The sequence below is a fragment of the Rosa rugosa genome, chromosome 7 (assembly GCF_958449725.1).
Source record: "Rosa rugosa chromosome 7, drRosRugo1.1, whole genome shotgun sequence".
Classification (NCBI taxonomy): domain Eukaryota; kingdom Viridiplantae; phylum Streptophyta; class Magnoliopsida; order Rosales; family Rosaceae; genus Rosa; species Rosa rugosa.
Window position 1 is genome coordinate 37,970,495 of NC_084826.1, and position 18,844 is coordinate 37,989,338.

General features: G+C 38.5%; 2 protein-coding genes across 5 annotated transcripts; both read left to right on the forward strand.

Annotated features, from left to right (window-relative positions):
• Positions 1–9,250: 9,250 nt before the first annotated feature.
• Positions 9,251–14,181, forward strand: LOC133721182 (putative pentatricopeptide repeat-containing protein At5g08490). 3 transcript variants are annotated; one of them, XM_062147721.1, is made up of 3 exons: positions 9,251–9,335; positions 9,442–9,495; positions 10,127–14,181. In XM_062147721.1, the coding sequence occupies exon 3, from the start codon at positions 10,457–10,459 to the stop codon at positions 13,112–13,114; it is 2,658 nt and encodes an 885-aa protein (XP_062003705.1). In that variant the 5' UTR covers positions 9,251–9,335; positions 9,442–9,495; positions 10,127–10,456; the 3' UTR covers positions 13,115–14,181. The 3 variants fall into 3 exon arrangements, with proteins under 3 accessions (XP_062003705.1, XP_062003706.1, XP_062003707.1); XM_062147722.1 differs by having other exon boundaries at positions 9,254–9,335; positions 10,228–14,181; XM_062147723.1 differs by lacking the exons at positions 9,251–9,335; positions 9,442–9,495 and adding an exon at positions 9,508–10,014.
• Positions 9,251–15,420, forward strand: LOC133721184 (phosphatidylinositol N-acetylglucosaminyltransferase subunit C-like). Of its 2 annotated transcripts, none has more exons than XM_062147724.1 (3): positions 9,251–9,335; positions 9,442–9,495; positions 14,256–15,420. In XM_062147724.1, exon 3 carries the CDS (start codon positions 14,361–14,363, stop codon positions 15,270–15,272), a length of 912 nt encoding a protein of 303 aa, XP_062003708.1. In that variant the 5' UTR covers positions 9,251–9,335; positions 9,442–9,495; positions 14,256–14,360; the 3' UTR covers positions 15,273–15,420. The 2 variants fall into 2 exon arrangements, with proteins under 2 accessions (XP_062003708.1, XP_062003709.1); XM_062147725.1 differs by having other exon boundaries at positions 9,264–9,335; positions 9,442–9,501.
• The last annotated feature ends 3,424 nt before the right edge of the window (positions 15,421–18,844 follow it).

Here is an 18,844-nt window from a genome sequence, read left to right on the forward strand (position 1 = left end):
GGGCTGGTCTTATTTTCTTGAGAAACGAAATTTCGGTTTTACGATACATTATTTTCGAATGTTTTGACTAGCGAGGCTAGTCGGTTTATCGTTTTGAAATCCTTGGATTTAAAGCTAAATGTGTTTTACCATTTGTGCATGCATCGAGGTTTTTAATGAAATAAATGTGGGAAAGTATGAAATCCTTCTTATTTTAAATTGTTTATTTTTGTCCACTCACGCTAACGTTTTTCGTCTACTTTCCCCTGGGCCTTTCGGTTTCTAATGCGCAGTTTGCAGGCGCTATTAGTTGAGGTCGGGCGTACATGGATCGAGGCATAGTTGACGAATAGCTTCCGCACTTCTTTGTTTGGCTCTGATCTATTGTGGGTTACTATTTTGGGTAGTCCACTTTAGGGGTGACTCGACCAGTTCTCGGTAGAGTTATCTCTAAGGTGGGCCCCGCAGGGCCACCTCGGATTTCAGGGTGAAATTCGGGGCGGGTCCTGTCACACCCTGCTCCCCAAATCACAACATCGTCCAATTCACATAACACAAAGCGCAACTTGAACAACATTAATCCCACAGGTAATCAGAGCAATTCTAATAGAAAGGTAAACAAGGAAAACCTAATTCAAAGGCAAACACGGAAGCCATGCTGTTGACTATGCCTCAATTCCATGTACGCCCGACCTCAACTAATTTCACCTGCAAACTGGGCATTTGAAACAGAAGGGCCCAGGGGAAAGTATTGAAAAACACGTTAGTGTGAGTGGACAAAAATAAATAATTAAGATGATTTAAATGAAGCAAACTTAAATACTTTCCCACTTATTTAAATTTATAAAACCTCGATGCATGCAACGTTTGTAAAATTTTATTTCTTAAAATCAGGAAACTGGAAACTGTAAATCAAACCCGCTGAGTATCGTATCATCGGACTAGACCCCGCTAGCCCAGAAATAATATAAAAGTAGGGGAAGAAGATAGCCATACGAATGAGCCACCCAGGCTCGAGTGATAGCCTCCCAGGCTAAAGTACTCCCATATACTCCCGTTATATACCCACACGCCACTAAGTGTAGCGATTAGGATACTGGGCTTCAGCATTACTGTCACAAAGTGTTTGCCTCAAAATCGTCTCGGCCCAAATTAGTAGCCGAGGGACTTGAAGTCCAATTGTCCTTCTTGATACGCAGGCGTGCCAACTCGCGGCCAATTGGCCAAGCAAGGTTTTGATAAGATTTGCGCTTGATCTGACTTCTTTCAAGTGACTGTGGGCTGAGGAAGGAACCGTCTCGGCCGCTGGGTTCTCTTGCCTTTGTTGCAAGGACTTTCGGCGTCTTCACCGATATTGCTTTTATTTTTTTATTTTTTGATGTAGGTTGCAGAAAGTAAAGTGCGAAAAGTGAAAGAACAAGAATCTAAATGCGAATTAATTAAATTGCATGAAATTTAAAGAGACTGAAGAGTAAATTGCAGGAAAGATAAAGTGCAGAAGGTAAAGAAAGCGATAAAAATTAAAGTAGGCTAGAGAAAGAATGAAAAGATTGATATTGTAGAGAATTTGATGTATTGATTTTGAGTTGTGTTGGTCGGGGACCTTTTACAATGAGCTAAATGCCTCCTATTTATACTATTACAAACATAACATTTAGGAAAGAAAATACAATTAGGAGTAATAAATTCCTTAATCGCCACATTCTTCTTGCGGCGCCATTATATTGATTTGTTCTTAAATATGCAATATTCTCTCTAATGCCTTCAAACTCAATAAAATCTCGGCATTAATTATTCCAAAGAATAATTATCGCCGTTATTTCCTTCCCTTTTCATTTCTTCTTAATAAAATCTCATAAATATGAAATTTATCGAGTATCAACAAGAAAAGCACTATATTTTCCTCATCTATCGGCCAATTGATTTACGGGCCAGTTTACCAATAATAGGTACAAACATAGCCCCCCCAGTTCCTTGAGCCGAGTGGTTAAGGAACTAGTGAATAATGTCGGCCTCATTGTCGAGTGAACTCTTGAGCAAGAGAAGAAAATTACTCTTGGCCTAACATCAAAATTATTTTCCAGCCATAATCATAGAGAACCATGGCTTTTTACGGCTGCCGAATCACAAGACGGCTGCCGACAAGCAATTCTTTCTCCTCTTGATGGTATGCTTATAAATGCTTAGCTCCAAAACTTTCAAATTTACAAATGCTTGCTGCATGATAGCACTTTTGCAATTGAAAATTAAAATGAGATTCATACCTTTATTGGCTACACGTCTCCATTCCACAATTAATAAGCCATCAAGGTCACCATTCACCTTTAAATATCGGCTCTAGTTTTGCAGCAGCATGCTTACTGTTTTTACAACCATGCATCACCAACTTCTCCTTTTTATAAAAGCTCTCGGCCGCTTTACTTTCTTTTGGCCGTAAAAAATCGCTTGTATTTTTTTTTTTAGAAACGAAAGCAAGAAAACAGAACGTAAAAATTATCGTGGCCAATTTGGAGGAGGCCAACGATGTTTTACTGCAAACTTGGAATTTCTTTTGTTTGTGGCCTTTGATTCAAGCAAATGGAAGCACTGTAACATTGAATTTGAATAACTTATATCTTCTTGATCTTCAACCACTAAGTAGGCTGAACGTTGAAGCTCACCAAGTGTATTTAAATGACCCACTTCGGCTTTCATTTCAAACTTGGCCGATTTTGATTTTTCTAGGTCGGTTTTATCTCCGACAATTATGTCAAAGTGTACAAGCTCCTCACTTAAACAATCAACTTCTTGATGGTGCGTTAGCCCTCTGAGTGGATCAAAGCCATGAATTCCGTCATCTTCATATGTCTCATAAATAGGCTCAATGTCAAAATCAAATTTCGGCTCACCATCTGGAGGAAAATTAACCTCCTTGTCAAAAATGCAACAATATTGAGGTTGCGTTTTGGGTGTTTGTAAATTCCATGCGGCGTGGTTATTGAAATCAACAAAACTTTTGCACGCAGCATAACTGTACCTCCCATTGACACCATATATTGAACTTGAGTCGTTTGAATTCGGCTCAGAGAAACTCATTGTGAATATGCCTAAAACATTAGTGTCCCACTGGGCGTGCCAAAAGATGTTCGCTCAAAAATCGTCTAGGCCGCGTGTCACCGGGCCGAGGGCTTCTTTGGCTTACACGTGTCCTTCTGGAGTGGTGATGTGTGAGCGGGCGTGCCAACTCGCGGCCGGTAGGCCAAGCGAGGTTTTGTTCTAGATTGTAGATCTTGCGCCGATCTGACTTCTGATCAGTTGATTGTGGGCCGAGGAAGGATGGATCTCGGCCGCGGGGTTCTCTCTGCCTTGAATGCAAGGACTTTAGCACGGATCGGCCTTAACTAGCCACAGTCTTCGTGCTGTGTAACTCGGTGATTAAGGTGAAAGTGAAGTGATGATAATTCTTTTTGTGATTTTGTATAAAGTAAATGACATAAAGTAAATAACAACAAATAAATAGCATAAACGAAAGTGCAGGTAAAGAAAGTGCAGGAATGTAAAGGTGCAACAAATAAAGTGCAGGAAGATAAACTGTTTGAATGTAAAGAGCAACAAAGTAAAGTGCAGGAAAGATAAATACCGGTAAAGAAAGTGATAAGATAAACACGTAAATATTGATAAGTGTTGCTGAATTGTTGAAATGTATTGAGATAAAATTTGAGTAATCGCGTAGAGCGTTTGGTCGAGGACCTCTAACAATGAATCCTATGGTCATTTTTATAGTGAGGCTAAACTACTGAATGAAGGAAAAGAAACAATCCCAGTCTTTACAACTAAGACCGCATTGATTACAAATAGAACAGTATTCATGTTTGTGATATTTTTGACGTTATCAATGATTGATTCTTTCATGAGCAATCAATCAGGTCTTGTAACTGATGATTGACAATAACATCTCCTGATGCTCATTCAAGTTAATTGCCCCAAACTTTGGTAACGTCTCTCCTGACAATCAATCTCTTTGATGTGCCGCGGTTAATTAGCCGTGGTTATTCATTACACCTTGTGATTCATTTGGTCTCTTCCGATCTAATAATGGCTCTCTGCACATATTATCTTCGGTCATAAATTTGACAATAAACATTTAATGTGCCACGGCTAATTGAGAATCAACTTTGTAAATCTTTAATGTGCCGCAGTCTTTATTAGCCGCGGTCCTTCATTAGGCCTTGCGGGCCGGGCCCACCTATCTGCTACGTGGGCCTTGCCAAATATAGGTTCAAACACAAAGACAGTAACCAGCGCCACAAAGGCGGACGGGCTTCGGTGATCCCATCACCTCGCCACAAAGGTGGACATCAATGCTAGCAATGATAATAGTCACCCAAAGTATGGCAAAAGAAAATCCGGAAACCACATAAATCCATAAAGCTTCCCCAAATTCTCACAGTAAGCCGAAAATATCATCGACGTGTCCTACACGCCAAAAGTATCTCAAATCAATAGCAGAAAGGCGAGATCAAATTATAAATCGCAATTCAGAAACAAAACCGAATCAAGAATCATCAATAAGGCATTCCCAATGCCAAAACCGAAAGTCGATAAATAAACAATAAATATAATTCCATCGAAATCCCATTTCGAAAAATCCTTTAAAAATCTCAAATCGACGAATAGAACTATAATTAAATAGTATAATTCCGGAAATCACCTCGGAAATAAATAATTCGTCGAATGTCATTATAAATCATAAATTCAAATCCTTACGGATCACAAACTTAGAAAACTGAAATTACGTAAATCTAGCATATGCTTCAAATGATCACGACATGACCTCATAATATATCAACAGGCTTGTATTGACGAGTAGAAGACAACTATGAAAACAAAACCCCAAAAACTAGCCGGACGCACCGCCACGCTCCGTTAGCAGTGGCTGAGCGTGGGCTCCACGCGCCACCGGCAACCCCCAAATTGGGTCATGAAACCTATGCCAAAATGTTCATCTCAACATGTACAACAACTTTCGCAACTACCACAAAGTCAGAGTCTAAGCCATTTGGCCGGAATTCACCTCGAAAGCTTAAGAAATCGGAAAATCCCAAAATTCCGATTTCGATCGATTCTTCCTCTTTGCTGCGAATTGGTTCAAGCCACTTGGAAGGATTGATGTACGTCTCCTGAGCTTTCAAATGCGACCGGTGGAGTGGCCAGAGGTGACCGTGGGACGGAGAACTCACGGCAGACTGAAAACCCGCCACCGCCCTTACTGCATCGTCCAGGCGGCGAATCGCCGTGCTCGACCAGTGGTGGCCGAATATGTGGCCGGATGGCGAAGATACGGCCGGAAGAAGAAAACAGGTCGGAGGGCGGTAGAGAGAGAGAAAACTCGGATCCGGCTTTCTGAAAAAGGAAAGTAGCGTTTTTTTGATTTTTTTTCCAAATTTTTCTATTTTTCCAAAAATGAAAACTTTTTTCGTTGGCCACAACTTCTTCATATGAACTCCAATTTTCGCATTCCGCATGTCCACGAACTTGTATAGACGCGCTCTATGACTTTTGTGAAGAAAGTTTTCGGAGAAACTCAAAGAATAAAAAGTCAACCCATTAACTCCTCTAAAATAAAACGTTTCGAGTAATTATTCGTCCAAAACACTTTTGCTCCACTCTCGAACCACGAAATCCTATTACTGAACACTTTATTAATTCCAGAAAATTTCAAGAAATTAATAATGAATTTCCAGGGTATTACAGTGGTGATTGAAGAAGTCTTAAGTTTCAAAGGTAGGCTCTAAGTTTAGATTTCAACACAGACTCTTCAAATACACTTTTGTCCAGTTTCCAAAAACTTGTTTAGATGAGTAGACTCTGTAGATTCCATTCAGTAAGTTCTAGTTCTAAATCCAGTCTTAATAAGATCCCAAACATAGTCAATGAAGAATAATTTGAATACCAGTCAAATGACAATATTGATTTTAATGATTGGAGCATACCTCAAGTTCCTAGTAATGAAATTTACAAAAAAAGTGGTCCATTGCTTCTTTCAGAAGTGAACACCATGTCAAAACTGTCGAGCAAGTTTATTCTGTTAGTGAGCAACATGAAACTTGTCAATTATTTAGTCCAGAGTCCATCAAAAAACATAAAAAAGATGGCCACAATTTCCTACACATAGGACTAGTATATAATTAGGCATAAAGCCTTAATCAAGGAGAGGCCTTAATGCCTATGGCATTCTTTGTTTATGAGATGGGCGATTCATTAACTTTTGTGATAGCACTCTCAGAATAATTGAGTCAAGTCTTTTCAATGGTCCTATTCAATTTGATTGCCGCCCAAACTACACAGTTAGTGTTACGTCCCGAACCCAAATTCACCCGTTTACTGGTCATTTGGACGGTAAACGACAACTACTTTCACTTTGACTGTCATTTCAGCACTTTTTTTTTTTTTTGAGAATTTGAGAAAAGTTTCTTCACGAAAGTTGTAGAGGATGTTAAACCGAGCGCGTGCATATGTGGTTCGTAAAAATCGGAGCTCATATGCGAAAGTTATAGGCGAAAAAGGAAAGTTACTGTTCATGGTAAATTTATATATATTGAAATTTTACTGTGGTAGGTTTCCAAAACCGGAAACCCACCCTTTCTCTCTCTTTCCCCCGATCTCTCCCTCTTTCCCTTTCGGCCTCTATCTTCCTCCTCTCAATTCCCCGCCGTCCGGCCACCTGGGGACAAGTCACCGATCATCACCGGCGCGCCTACTCCCCCTCTTCACGCTAGTACCCGTGGGTCACGCCAATTTGGCCGGAGAAGCGAGAATCGACGGCGAGAAGCAAACTGTAGCAGATTGGGGTATTCCGACAATTCTTTCGTTTCCGGCCGTCTCTGGCCACCAAATCGGCGTCGAAGGCTCGGTTTTCGACGAAGATCATTTTCCCTAAGGCCTTGCATTCCAATTTGCTGTGTAGAGGCCGAATCGACAACCTAGGGTTCTTGAATTTCTGGGTTTTCTTCACCGGTTGATTTCGACTGTTTCAAGGTAAAATTAGATGATGTTGTAGTTGAATGACTGGTTGGGTTTGTTGAGTAGAAGCTACTGTCCAAATTTGGTGGCCATCGGAGGTGGTGGCCGCCGGCGCGTGGGCCCCACTCGCCGCCACTGTGGGTGGTGCGTGGTGGCGCGTAGGGCTGACATTTAATTCCAATTTTTAGCCCATTAAATCTTATAATTTGAGTAGAGCTTGTTTATGAAGTTTGGTAATTTTTGGAGGAGTTTGGAATTGTTTGTGAATTTTGAAAGTGTGGAGTTTCGGTTGTTGATTTGTGGGAATCCGGCCTTCGGATTTCCCTTATTCCGTCATGGAATACCTTAATCGACGGATTGATATAAATGGTGAAGTTTGGCTTGAAGTCGAAAGGAGTTGGAGTTGCTAGTTTACGTGGGGTTTTCGGGATTCATTATAGAATCGTATTGTTTTATCGAATTGTTGTTTACAGAATACAATTGTGTACAGGACGAGATACTGACTCATCGCTCGACGAGGATCCTTACGCTTGGATACCACGCTAGCCGTATACTGTGAGTGGACGTTTGTTTTTGAATATTGATGCATGCATTTATTTTTCGAATTAATGTTTTATTAATTATCATATTATTTTAGTTTCGGATATGATTTCGGTTTTGGAATATTGCTTGGATTTTCCATCATGATTTTTGGAACGTGAGTTTTATTCGCTCGGATTTGAACTTGTGATTTAAGTGATTTTCGACGAATTATTTTCCGAGGTGATTTCCGGAATTTATTAATATATTTTATTCGTCGATATTGAGGTTTCTGGAATATTTTTCGAAATGGGATTTCGATGGAATTATATTTCTTGTTATTTATTGACTTTCGATTTTGGCATTGGGAATGCCTTATTGTTAATCTAGTTATTCTTTTAGCGTGTGGGACACGCTGTTGCTTTATACGACTTTTACGAGAATTTCCGGGTACGGTTGGGAATCGTACCCGTGTTTTCTTTATTCGTGGGACATGGGGAAGCCTTATAGATTTACTGGATTTTAATGGTTTTTACCCGCCATACCTGGGTCGTCATATTTATTGCTAGCTAGCCTATTAGTACTCCTCCCTGCTTACTATGTGTTTGTGGGTGAGTAAGAGCAGAGCATGGGATGCTCCAGAGTGTGGGACACTCCGACCCGAGCCTGGGAGGCTCCCTTCTCGTATGGTGATAACTTCTTCCCCATACTTTTTCGTGACTTGACTAGCAGGGCTAGTCCGTTATTTTCGTAACCAGCGGGGCTGGTGTGTTTTCACGAGAATTTTGGATTTCGATGTTATCGTAACCAGCGGGGCTGGTGTGTTTTTACGAGAATCTTGGATTTGTTGATAAATGTGTTTTTCTTAAAAGTTGCATGCATCGGGTTTTTAAAAGGAATAAATGTGGAAAAGCACAAAACCCACTTTTCTTTACAATTATTTATTTATTTATTTTGTCCACTCACGCTAACGTTTTATGTGCTTTTCCCCTGGGCCCTTCGGTTTCAAATGCCCAGTCTGCAGAGTAGCTGGTTCGGCATAGTAGGATTCGGAGCATAGCATCTGCTGCTGTTGTTTTCATTGTAGGTTAACTGTTGAACCTACCTGTATTGTTATTTTCTTCTTCCTCTTTTAGATTGCTCTGATAACCTGTGGGGGATAAATAATGTAAAGGTTGGAAGTTACTTTGGTGTAATTAAGAATATGTTATTTTCGGATTTCAGTTACTTATTGTGAAGTTGTTGGGTTTTGGGGAGCAGGGTGGCTCCAGAAGATTATGGATGATTTGTTAGAAGTGTGATTGTAATTCTACAGGTTTTGGGTAGTCCATTTTAGGGGTGACTCTGCCAAATTTTTGGTAGAGTTATTCCTAAGGTGGGCCCCACAGGGCCACCTCGGATTTCAGGGTGAAATTCGGGGCAGGTCCTGTCAGTTAGCCTTAGTGATTCACACATATTAAAAGCTGTAACCTTGAATGTTAAAACTTCGAGTTATCATGTTCTAGAAGGAACTCAACCCTCAGCCTTAATTTATAGGGTTCATTACAAAGTCACCGGAACAAATATAAATTTTCAAGCAATATAAAAAAGTCCAAAAGATCAAACTTTATTAATTCAAAGTAGTTAAGAAAATGCTAATATCCGAATCCCACATACCCCTAGTATTTACAGCCCTACCCAGTACCCACCCACCGATGGTCCGCCAAGTGATACATGTTGATGTTACAAGTAAACACAAAGTAGACGCCGTCCCGAACGTGTCAAAAAGACTTCAACCCCTTAATCTTGGTGTTGGTGCCCGCCCAGATGAAGATGAAGTTGTACTCCTACCTACGGTACTGTTTCTTTCGATCTTTGTTCCTGTTTGAGTATGCATGTGTTGGGCGGCTGTCTGTAGTAGAGTTGCAAATCTGATTCAGTTTAATCTAATGTTGCCCACAGCCCCTGTTGATATGTCTTAAGAGTTGAGCCCTATAGGCCCCAAATCGGAATCAGGTAATGGTAATTTATTTCTTCTCCGGTTTTACATTTAGTTTCAAACTCAAGAGCATACTAATGCGTGAATTTTAGTTAATCTGTGATTCTCTGGTAAGAAATTGAAGGAAAACTGCTTGTGTTTCATTTCTCTATTCTGATAATGGTTATAGGATTGGTTGACAAGGTGTTGGAAATGAATCACAGTGTGAAATTTTGTGGATCCTTGTTCTTTGCATTTAGAGATTTGCTGCATTTTCAATTGCATTTAGAGATGTTTTATGTATCCCAACACTAATTTGAATGAAACCCACTTTTTTGTTTTTTTTAATCTTTTTCCATTTTTGTTAAGAAAATGTTAAATTCCCAAAGAAGGCAGATGGATTTTTGTTGATCTTCATATGGCTTTTCTCTTGATTTTGTGATTTACTTAGGTGTGCCACAATTCCACACTGCTAGATATTTTTTGCATTTTTCTTTTGTTTGGCTTGGACAAGACAAGCTTAAGAAATGAGAGAAAGAAAGGGCGAATACATAAGGGTGAGTAATTGGCTATTGTACGTATGCCAACATGCAATTGTTCCAACCACTAGGTTTAGTTAAAAGCTGAGAGGTTTTGAATTAGAAATAATGCCATCTTTATTGAAAATAGGGTCAAGCACGGCCACTAAGAAGAGTTGTACACTGAAGCGACAATTCTTAAGGAGGAGGCAGGAAGTATCTTAATATAACCCTTTTCCTCCTCAATTTCAGTCATCTTTTTTTGAGGAAAGAACTCAGAGTGGCCAGTATTTGGAAGAAGACACTGCAGGACTCTGTTGGCTGACATTCTCTACAATCAGAAAAAGCGGTGATGTAAAGCAACATAAGAATGTGGTTCCATACATGTACTTGGTGGAATTCTCTCCACTGGCTGCCCAATTTTGGTTTAGGTTTCCGAGTGGGAAGTTGAAAAGCTTAAAACTTCTTTAACTCAGCTATAATGCTGAGAAATTTTAATGCTTGTAATATATATTTAAAGCGTACAAGAGCTGCTTGTAGACATGTGTCACCCAGTTCTCGAAATTTTAAAAGGAGCTACTGCATAGATGACAGGCATAATGAAGTGTTGCCTCTTCCACTTCGTAGTTCTCAAAGTTCTGGTCAGTTTAAACCCAATTACCAGGTATTAGCAGCCCTTCTCAAATCCTGTGCTGCCCTCTTAGCAATAAATTCCGGAAAAGCACTTCATTGTTATGTTGTCAAGCATGGTGATCTTTCATGCCTCTCTGTCTCGAAAGCACTGCTCAATATGTATGCCAAATGTGGTGCATTGGATGATTGCAAGACACTCTTTGGTCAAATGTGTTACTCAGATTCTGTAATTTGGAACATTGTCTTATCTGGGTTTTCTGCATCTCGGAAGTACAATGATGAGGTAATAAAGTTGTTTCATGATATGCATGTAGGTGGGAAGGCTAAGCCGACTTCTGTTACCATTGCTACTGTTCTTCCTGTGTGTGCTCGCTTAGGGGATTTAGATATGGGGAAGAGTGTGCACACTTATGTGATTAAGTCTGGATTAGAAACAGATGTTCTTGTGGGAAATTCTCTGATATCTATGTATGCAAAATGTGGGCTAGTTTCTGATGATGCATATACTGTGTTTGATAACATCATTGACAAAGATGTCGTTTCGTGGAATGCAATGATTGCAGGGTTTTCTGAGAATAGATTGATAAAAAAGGCGTATGAGTTGTTCAGTTGGATGCTCAAAGGACCAATGGACCCAAATAATGCAACCATTGCAACTATTCTGCCCATTTGTGCTTCTTTAGATAATAATGCCTACTGGTCAGGGAGAGAGATTCATTGTTATGTTCTACGCCGGAGTGAACTAGCAGCAGATGTTTCCGTGTGCAATGCTTTGTTAAGTTTTTATTTACTTCTTGGACGAATAGAAAAAGCGGAATCTTTGTTCCACAGGATGAAATCAAGAGATTTGGTTTCATGGAATGCAATTATTGCAGGATATTCATCAAATGGTGAGTGGTTGAAAGCATTGGATTTGTTTCACAAACTAATCTCTTTACAGACGATGGGGCCAGACTCTGTAACTATTATCAGCATTCTGCCTGCTTGTGCACATTTAAAACTCTTGCATGTGGGGAGAAAGATCCATGGGTACATTCTTCGACATCCTAGGCTATACGAGTCTACAGCAGTTGGAAATGCCATGGTTAGTTTCTATGTGAAATGTGATAAAATTAAAGATGCTTATGAGACATTTTTGATGATGTCTAGGAGAGATTTGATATCGTGGAATACCATGCTAGTTGCCTTTGCAGGTATTGGCTATTCTACCAAGTTTGTGAACTTATTAAATGGGCTGCTAAAGGAAGGTATGATACCGGATCATATTACCATCTTGACCATAATTCAGTTTTGTTCTGCAGTATTGAGAGTAGAAAAGGTTAAAGAAACTCATAGCTATTCAATTAAGGCTGGGCTTTTGTTGGATGATACTGAGCCTAATATTGGAAATGCGATACTTGATGCATACGCCAAATGTGGTAACATGGACTACGCATTCAAGATCTTTCAGAGTTTATCACAGAAAAGAGCGACATGCAATTCAATGATTTCAGCTTATGTGAATTGTGGGTCGCATGATGATGCACAAATGGTATTTAACAGTATGTCTGAAACTGATCTCATCTCTTGGAATCTAATGGTCCGAGCTTATGCTGAAAATGATTGTCCTGCTGAAGCTGTTAATCTGTTTTATGAGTTACAAGCTCAAGGAATGAAGCCAGATGCAATGACCATTATGAGCCTCCTTCCTGTATCTGCTCAAATATCCTCAGTCCACCTGCTGAGGCAGTGTCATGGATATGTGGTGAGAGCTTTTCTTCATGACGTTTACTTGACGGGAGCTCTGTTAGATATGTATGCAAAATGCGGTGCCATAGTATGTGCTTATAAGCTGTTTCAGTCCAGCCTGCATAAGGATCTGGTTATGTATACAGCTATGATTGGTGGGTTTGCCATGCATGGTATGGGAGAGGAAGCACTTGGGGTCTTCTCTCATATGCTTGAGTTGGGTATAAAGCCTGATAATGTTATTATTACTGCTGTTTTATCTGCTTGCAGTCATGCTGGCCTTGTGAATGAAGGGCTGAAGATCTTTTATACCATAGAAGCGGTTTATGGTGTCAAACCAACCGTGGAACAGTATGCTTGTGTGGTGGATCTCCTTGGGAGAGGTGGGCGTGTTGATGATGCATTTTCTTTTGTGTCCAAGATGCCTATTGAAGCAAATGCCAACATATGGGGGACATTGCTGGGTGCTTGTAGAACTCATCATATGGTGGACTTGGGCCGTATTGTGGCAGATCATCTGTTTGAAATTGAAGTCGATAATATTGGGAACTATGTGGTGATGTCAAACTTATATGCATCAGAAGCTAGATGGGATAGGGTCATGGAGGTAAGACAGCTTATGAGGATAAGAGACTTGAAAAAGCCAGCTGGATGCAGTTGGATAGAAGTTGAGAGGAGTACAAACTGTTTTATAGCGGGAGACTTGTCCCATTCCCAGAGAAGTATTATTTACAGTACATTGAGTACATTGGACCAACAAATTAAAGAGCCAGTTTAATTAAGACTTGACACTAGAAACACTTAAAATGTTTTTGAATTCTAACCTCGTGTTTGCTTTGCTGACGGTCCTCTTATTTTTGTTAAAACAACAAAGAAAGCAACCAAATTGTTTCTACATTCATTGGATATTACTTAACTTTATAACTTGAAGACAACAAGTAATTTTCATGAATGCTGACATTAATAGTAATATTTATAATTATACTGCTTAATGTCTACATATTCCACTTAACAATATAATGCATGGAAAACATTATTCGTTTCTATCTTTGAAGCACCATTTTATGCAAAACTATACTAAAATCAGGACAGGAGCTTGTTGATCACATTGTATGATCTATCCTCTTGAGTACATAAGTTTACGTATATGACTGCAATTGTGCCTTGCTTGAATAGTTAGGTGTTTGATCTTTTTTTATGATGCCAAAAGACAAAAGGCTCCGGTGATGCCCCTGCTTATGGAAGCTGGGAATAACCCTGTGGACCCTCTGTCTTCTGTCAATAGACTTCTTCCTTTTCTTGACATTAGCCTCGAGTCTTTTTTGAGTTATCAGGTTCATCTTTCTGTGAATGTAGAGGCTAATTTCCAGGTTGTTCACATAGTTCTGTATGGGTATCTGGCGATTCTAATATGTAATTCAAACTTATGATATGTGCTCAACTTTCTCTCAGTTTTTTATCTTTTTATTTTTATTTTGTCTGTGTTTGTTTTTATTCTGGTAGTTATAATTTTATGTATTTTGTGGGTGCAAAATTTTGAATTTTTTTTTTCTTTTAATGTTAGGTTGTGTGTTCTTCAAGAGCTTGGTATTTCTTGCTTGTGTGTATGTCTGTGTATTATATATATATATATATATATATTTATGATAGAGGAAAAAAAAAAACTAGTTTTAGCCTTTAGGTATGATACATTGCATTTTTGTTTTTCTTTTCCTTATGACAGAGCACCTAACCCACATTGATCTTGAGGGATGTCTGAAATTTCTCTGCTCGATATACATTTTGAAATGAATATTTGGTGTAATTATTTTCGCATAAAGTCGGGGGGGGGGGGGGGGGAATTCTTTTTGAAGTCAAGTGATTGTCTTTATTAGTAATTTTTTGTTTCTTCATTATCTATTTTCCATATACTTGGACAGGTTGGCAAAGCCTATTTCTTCTGGAAACTCATTGGAAGTCCCTGTGAAGGTTAGATCTCACATGACTATAGACGGTTTTTGTTTTTGCTAGACAATTGAGTTGCAATGGTTAGCAGCATGACTGAAAGCACATCTCCCGCAAAACCCAAATGGAAAAAAGTGGTTTATGGGGGGATGCAACCTGGTTTTGATGACAATCACACAGATGAATCTTTTCTTGAAGATATGGTCACTAATGCCAATGTTGTTAAAAGGGACTTGCTAAAAGTGATGCAGGATTCAGTGTCCATCTCCCAATATTTGTGCATTGTAGCTCTAATCGGGTTGGTTTGGATCTACACCCTCAGATCAACTCTTAATGAAAATTCACTTTTACTTCTTGATGTCACCCTTCTTGGGTTGGGTTTTCTTATTCTCCTTTTAACTCAAGAAATGTTATCCCTCAATCTGTTCTTGCATTACCTCCTCAATGTTTCCTTTTTCACCTCTGGCCTGTATCTTTTGGCTCCTATCTATCAAACTCTTACAAGATCCATTAGCTCAGACTCCATTTTGGCAGTAACAGTTTCACTACTTTTGCTCCATCTTTTCTTCCATGACTACTTTGGATCCACTGTAAGAACACTTGGTGCTCTAAACAGTCCGACATTGACAAGTTGCATTTCTTTAAATGCTTCTATTGTGGCCTCAGTTTTTATTGCATCCCGCCTTCCATCAACTCTGCTTGTTTTTGCAATCATGCACTTCTCTTTGCAAGTTTTCCTTTTCGCTCCATTGGTTACTTACTGTATGAAGAAATATTCCTTCCGTTTGCACATGTGGTTTTCTTTTGGTCTGATGATTGCCACCTTGGCCCTTGTTTATACCTTGCACCTATTTCTTTTTGTGATGTTCTTAGGGTTGTTGATTATTGTATCAGTTGTCTGTCCATACTGGCTCATACAGATGCAGGAATACAAATTTGAGATCCATGGTCCCTGGGATGAGGCTAAGCTCTGTTTTGATATAATAGATTGAGAATTTAAGTACCCTTAACAGTTTTCTTATATTCGAAAATCTATGTATAATGTCTTACAAGTTTGGTAGTATATGTATGTAATCTTCTGTATGTACCTTATACCACCCAACATATTGAGTCATATTTAAATTTGCTTATCATAGTATATTCCAGTGTTGTTTATTTGTATCATCAAAAAAGTGTTGTTTTTCTGTGTTCTTTTTTTTTTTTTTTCTTTGAGGAGACGTTTACTTGTGGCACATGACTTCCCTGCATTTAAACAAACAGGTAAAGGGAACGTGAATCGGTCAAAATCAAGAACTCATTCTTAACTATATCAAATGAATTTTACTATGTTTAAACAAATGAATTTTTACATAATAAAAATTTAGAAATTTACATCTCTAGTCCCTTGAATTTTTATGCTACAAATTTTACCGCTAATTTTCATTACAAAATTAGTTTTAATTTTAATTTATGAGAAGTGTAAAGATGCTCGTCTGATACTTGACCATGTTCAAGTGCAATTTTTAATACCTAGAAACAATGTATTGTGTCGCCAGCCACTTAAGTACTGCCATCAAAATTTTCATTATTGGCTTATGTTGCACCTACATTGCATTTACTCAATCAATTGCATTACATAAACATCAATATTACATTGAAGACAACAAATACTCCTAGTAAAGTGGAAATTATTCTATGCAACAAGACATCAACAATACCCCTAGTAAAGATGCTAACTTCAACAAGACATCAACAATACCAACTCCAATGAAAAAAGCTATAACATTTAGCAGAAGGCTACAATAGGAAAGTATTTGGGTATCCATAATGTTATTTTTTGGAAGGATCCTATAAATGCGAAAGAACTTTTACTTAAATTATCAAATAAGTTGTCTAGGTGGAAGAAAGGAACACTCTCAAGGGCAAGTAGGTTAACCCTTATTAAATCTAACATTGCTGGTATGCCGAATCACATTATGTCTTGTTTCAAATGTTCAAAGAAGTTGACCAACAACATTGATAAACAAGCCATATCCTTTTTCTGGGGCTCAGACATGAAATGTGCTCTTGTTGCTTGGGAGGAGGTGTGCCAACCCAAGTCAACAGGTGGCTTGGGCATTAGACCTTCAGCTTATTTTAATAATGCAGCTATAGCTAAACTAGCTTGGAAAGTAATTAATGATAAGGATAACTGGTGGTCACAAATTATGAGAAGAAAGTATCTAAGAAAAGTTTCTTTTTTTCAAGCCAAGAAGAAACAGAAGAACTCTATTGCTTGGAATGGTGTCTTGGATGCAAGAGACCTGATCATGAAAGGAATGAGGTGGATTATAGGTAATGGTAAGAATATTAAATTTTGGACTTTTAATTGGGCCTTTGATTGTCATTTACTTGATCTCATTCCTGATGATAAAAGGAATATGATTAACCTAGAAGAATCAGTGGCTGAGTATATTATTAATGGTAAATGGGACAAGGCAAAGCTTGCTTCTGTTCTAGACCCTAATATTGTGAAGCAAATTCTTGGCATTCCTTTACCTGTATGTGAACAGGAAGATGAATATATTTGGGGTCCCTCCTCAAATGGTAAATTTTCTATTAAATCTGCTACGTGGTTGCAATATGATCATCTTCGTAAGCATAGCCAGTCCAAGTTGATTAATAAGCTCTGGAAGCTTAATGTTCAACCAAAAATTAAAATCTTTGGCTGGCTGTTGCTGAGAGGAAGACTCAAAACGAGGGACAGACTTTCCAGGTTTGGGATTATTAATGATAACTCGTGTCTTCTCTGTACTAGAGATAATGAGACTGCTGATCATTTGTTTGGCTATTGCGAATTCACTAAGGAAGTGTGGAGGTTGGCAAACATTAACACCCCAGTAGACTGGGAGGAAGGATATCTCAAAGTTTTTGAGGAACTTTTCTTACTACAACCTTACAATGCTGACCTGTTTGCAAAGATTCTTACTTTATGCTGGCAGGTTTGGAAGACTGGAAATGATGTTATTTTCAGAACAGCTTCTGTCAATCCTATGTCAATTGTTATGGCAGTTGAAGCAATAATGAAAAGCTTTGCAGATCTTAACACTAGTACTAGTGGAGCAAAAACTTCAAACCTTTCAACCACAATTAAGTGGTCTGCTCCTCCTAGTTCTTTTGTTAAAATCGATTTTGATGGCTCAGTTAGAAGAGATTCAGCTGCTAGTGGTTTCGTTATCAGAGACCATAATGGAAGACCAGTTATTGCTGCAACCAAGTGTGTTGGCAATTCTTCTACTCCTGTTGCAGAAGCTACTGCACTCAAGGATAGTCTAATTGCGGCCAAAGACAAAGGTTTTACAAGAGTTGAAGTTGAAGGAGACTCAAATTTGGTTATTGATGCAGTTACAGGACGGGTGATTCCACCGTGGAGGCTACTCAAATTGATTGAAGACATTAGAACCATTGCAACTTCCTTTTCTCAAATTACCTTTAAGCATATCTATAGGGAAGCAAACTTTGTAGCTGATGCTATTGCAAATTTAGGACATAATGCTGCTTCTCCTATGTCTTGGAGTGATAGGGTCCCAAGTGAGGCTTCTAGAGCTTTAATTTTTGACGTTGTAAACTTTGGTTGCCCAAGAGGCTTCATTCTTTAAATTGTTTTTCTTTTCTTATCAAAAAAACAAAAAAAAACTCCAATGAAAAAAGCGGACAAAAGCCGCCGGTGACAACTATTAATCCCACATCACCAAAATCAACATTAAATCCAAACCAATTGCACACAACCCAAAACAACAAAAATCCTTAAAAAATTCATAAATCAAAATTATGATTATCACCATTAAAAAATTCATAAATCAAAATTATGATTATCACCACAAACTGAAATAACACTGCCATAGGTATTATTGCATCTAACCAATATACGACTGTAGAATAATAAGGGCATGATCTGAGAATGATTATAAGTCCAGTGGCGGACCTAGAAAATTAGTTATGCAGGGGCGAAAACATATGAAAATATTCAAATAAGAAGCAATTTTTATGATATTAGATTAAACATGCATGAAATCATCAAAATCATGACACTTGTGGGGGCAAAAGTTGCATACTACACATTGAAATGCATAAAATTGTCAAGAGCATCTATATATATACACGGATATATGATGATGTAGTGTGGGCGGCAGCCCACAGTAGCCCTATGCTAGGTCCACCAATGTCTTAGTCCAATCATCCATCTGCTAACAATAGCAAATTGCCTAACAACCTTCTAAACCCATAAGAATCTTGATCTAAAGAAGATGGCCAAGAGCACTTGGACAAATATTAGTCTTTCCTTTTCGGATTAAGGATGATTAGTTTAGGCTTATGGATGCTTGTTTGTAGATTTAATTCCTTAGTGGGTGCTATGATTGCAGCAGGTTGTGGTTACAGTTTAAATTATCTTGACTAAAAAAAAGTAAAAAAAAAAAAAGTGTTTTTTTTGGGTTCTGATTTGAAGTAAAATAAAAAAGTTACTGTCTCGTGATTTCAATTTTTTTTTATATTTTATTTATTTATTTATTTTTTATATCTCAGCAAAAACCAAACACTGAAACAC

What these genes read in the sequence shown, in the direction of transcription:
- LOC133721182 (XM_062147721.1), top strand. Translation starts at nt 10,457, where the DNA reads ATGCTGAGAAATTTTAATGCTTGTAATATATATTTAAAGCGTACAAGA.
- LOC133721184 (XM_062147724.1), top strand. Translation starts at nt 14,361, where the DNA reads ATGGTTAGCAGCATGACTGAAAGCACATCTCCCGCAAAACCCAAATGG.